At 56.4% G+C, this 2,309-nt stretch overlaps 1 protein-coding gene across 1 annotated transcript; it reads right to left on the bottom strand.

The window, feature by feature from the left end:
* Positions 1-957: 957 nt before the first annotated feature.
* LOC104404764 (complement C1q subcomponent subunit B-like) lies at positions 958-2,016 on the bottom strand. Its single transcript, XM_010013292.1, has 2 exons — positions 1,857-2,016; positions 958-1,532 (listed from the first exon to the last, which is right to left on the bottom strand). The coding sequence occupies exons 1-2, from the start codon at positions 2,014-2,016 to the stop codon at positions 958-960; spliced, it is 735 nt and encodes a 244-aa protein (XP_010011594.1).
* Between the last annotated feature and the right edge of the window lie 293 nt (positions 2,017-2,309).

Below are 2,309 nucleotides of genomic sequence, written 5' to 3'. Positions count from 1 at the left end.
GGCCGGTACAATCCATTCCCCTTGTCCTGTCCCTACATCCCTTGCCCAAAGTCCCTCTCCAGGTTTCCTGGAGCCCCTTTAGGCACTGGAGCTGCTCTAAGGTGTCCCCTTGAGGAGCCTTCTCTTCTCCAGCTGCCCCAGCCCAGCTCTCTCAGCCTGGCTCCAGAGCAGAGCTGCTCCAGCCCTCACAGCATCTCTGTGGCCTCCTCTGGCATCGCTCCAGCAGGTCCATTGTCCCTGTTGTGTTGGGATCCTTTCTATGGATGGTGTCATGTAGACTTGCATGTCCTCTGCTGGCGTTACAGGGCTGCTCTGGACACTCCTCAGCTGCACCAAGGAATAGCTGTGTGCTCCACACCTGCTCCATCATGGCATTGAGCTCTGGCTTCCCCATCATTGTCACAAGCTTCAACAAACTTCTCTGGATGTTATTGTCACCACCACCCAAAACAAAACTTCCAGAAGAGGTTGGTGTCCCCAGATCCTATGAGCCTCAGGACTCTCCAGTACAACTCTGTCTCTAGCACACCTACCACCTATACCCAGTGGCTACAGTTTTCCCACTACATTGTGTGTCCCACCTCCTGCTAGAGACCGTGTTTTCCTCTCTGTTTTCCTAACCCTGGGCTGAGACTTCCTCTGTGTGGCTCTGTGGCTGTGATCTGCAGCAGGAACTGCACCAGTTGTCTGGCTCTGCTCGGCAGTAATGACCCCAGGTTGCACCCAGGGGTGTGAGAAGCAGTGCCCTGCATATCTGAGCATTATTCTGGGGGAAAGAGGCAAATCCCAGGCAGGAAGGAATCAGCAGCACAAAGAGCTGTCATTTAATGTGCAAGACCAGCAGCTATGTGCTTCAGGCACTAAATCTGGAGCAAAGATTTGGATTTCCAGGGGAGTCCTCAGCCATGCAGGGATCAGCCAGCTACAGAAGAAAGGATGCAGAACACCCTCAATAGTCTAAGCATCGGGGAAGATGAGGAAGCCAGAGAAGATGCTGTCGGACCCCTCTACCCCCACCAGGGAGTTCTTCTCTGTTGGCTCCAGCCAGATGGACTCGTTGGCTGCCAACTTGAGGACCACACCACCCGTGGTGACCTGGTAGCTGCCCTGCACATAGTCGCAGAAGGTCACCACCTTCTCACCCCTGCTGCCACCCCGGCCCTTTTTCACGTTGAGGCACAGGTTGCCCCTGGAGGTGACGTGGTAGGTGAAGTAGTAGATGCCAGGGATGCGGCAGAGGAAGCGGCCGTACCGGTTCTCATAGTGGCCCCTCTCGTTGGTGATGATGCGGTCAAAGCGGATGGGCTGCTCCCGGCGTGGGTAGGAGCTGATGGTCCTGGCAGCAGAGAAGGCGGACTTGAGGGTGGCCTTGTAGTCACCAGCATCCCCTTGAAGACCAGGGCTTCCCATGGGACCTGGTAATCCCTTTGAACCGGGGGGGCCCTTGGGGCCAATCTTCCCAGGGTGCCCTGGTACTCCTGGGTCTCCCTTCTCCCCCATGTCTCCTTCGTGATCCACCTGGCCAGGGGGACCTAGAAAGCATCAGGAAGAGTCATTGTGGTCTCAGCCAAGCCCCATGGGTCTGCAGAGGGCACTGAGAAGGAAACCACCAGTACCTGCATAGAGGGAGGGTCAATGGAGAGTCCAACCTTCCTGGCAGCAGGGGCATGCCCTGCTTTCGTTCCTCCTGTCTGTCTGTCCCCTTTTGGCCCCAGGCAGCACCCCCACCTGATAACACCCCAAAGTCACTGGTGGAAAACGAATTGCTTTCCCAGGACCATGCGCCCAGCACTGTCTTTTCCCACTCTTGGCATTCACAAGATGACATTTTCCCAGCTGCAACCTCTCCTCCTTACCTCGCTCGCCCTTTAGGCCAGTCTCCCCATCTCTGCCATTGCTTCCAGGCCGTCCTGGTGACCCTGGGATGCCTGGGATGCTGCCATAGGTGTTGCAGAGCGTGGAACTTGCAAGCTGCCCTCCAGCCAGACAGATCAGCATCGCCCACAGGGTCTGCATCTGCTGGAGCACAGAAGGATGTTGAGGGGCTTGGCTTGTCCAGTGGGAGGGATGGGGAGGCACTCTGTGCTGCTCTGGAGGACAGTGGCTAGAAGCACATCTGGGTAATGCCATCAGGGAGGGAAAACATCCTGCTGCAGAGCCAAATCCACTCTCCTGATGGCCTTGGAGGAACCAGCCCCTTTGGGCATGGGAGGGCTTCTCAGTCTTCTCACTCTTAAACGATCAGTTTACAAGTGCCCAGAGCTTCAGACACATGAATATCTGTGGACTGGTCTTGTCATGCGGCTGCC

The sequence above is a fragment of the Nestor notabilis genome, unplaced genomic scaffold (genome assembly GCF_000696875.1).
Source record: "Nestor notabilis isolate BGI_N333 unplaced genomic scaffold, ASM69687v1 scaffold26710, whole genome shotgun sequence".
Lineage (NCBI taxonomy): Eukaryota > Metazoa > Chordata > Aves > Psittaciformes > Psittacidae > Nestor > Nestor notabilis.
The sequence above is the reverse complement of the archived record's forward strand: the minus strand, read 5'-3'. Positions and strand labels throughout refer to the sequence as shown.

Coding starts and splice junctions, on each gene's coding strand:
- LOC104404764 (XM_010013292.1), bottom strand. CDS start 2,016: ATGCAGACCCTGTGGGCGATGCTGATCTGTCTGGCTGGAGGGCAGCTT. Junction 1,533..1,856: donor TGGCCTAAAGGGCGAGCGAG/GTAAGGAGGAGA, acceptor GATGCTTTCTAG/GTCCCCCTGGCCAGGTGGAT.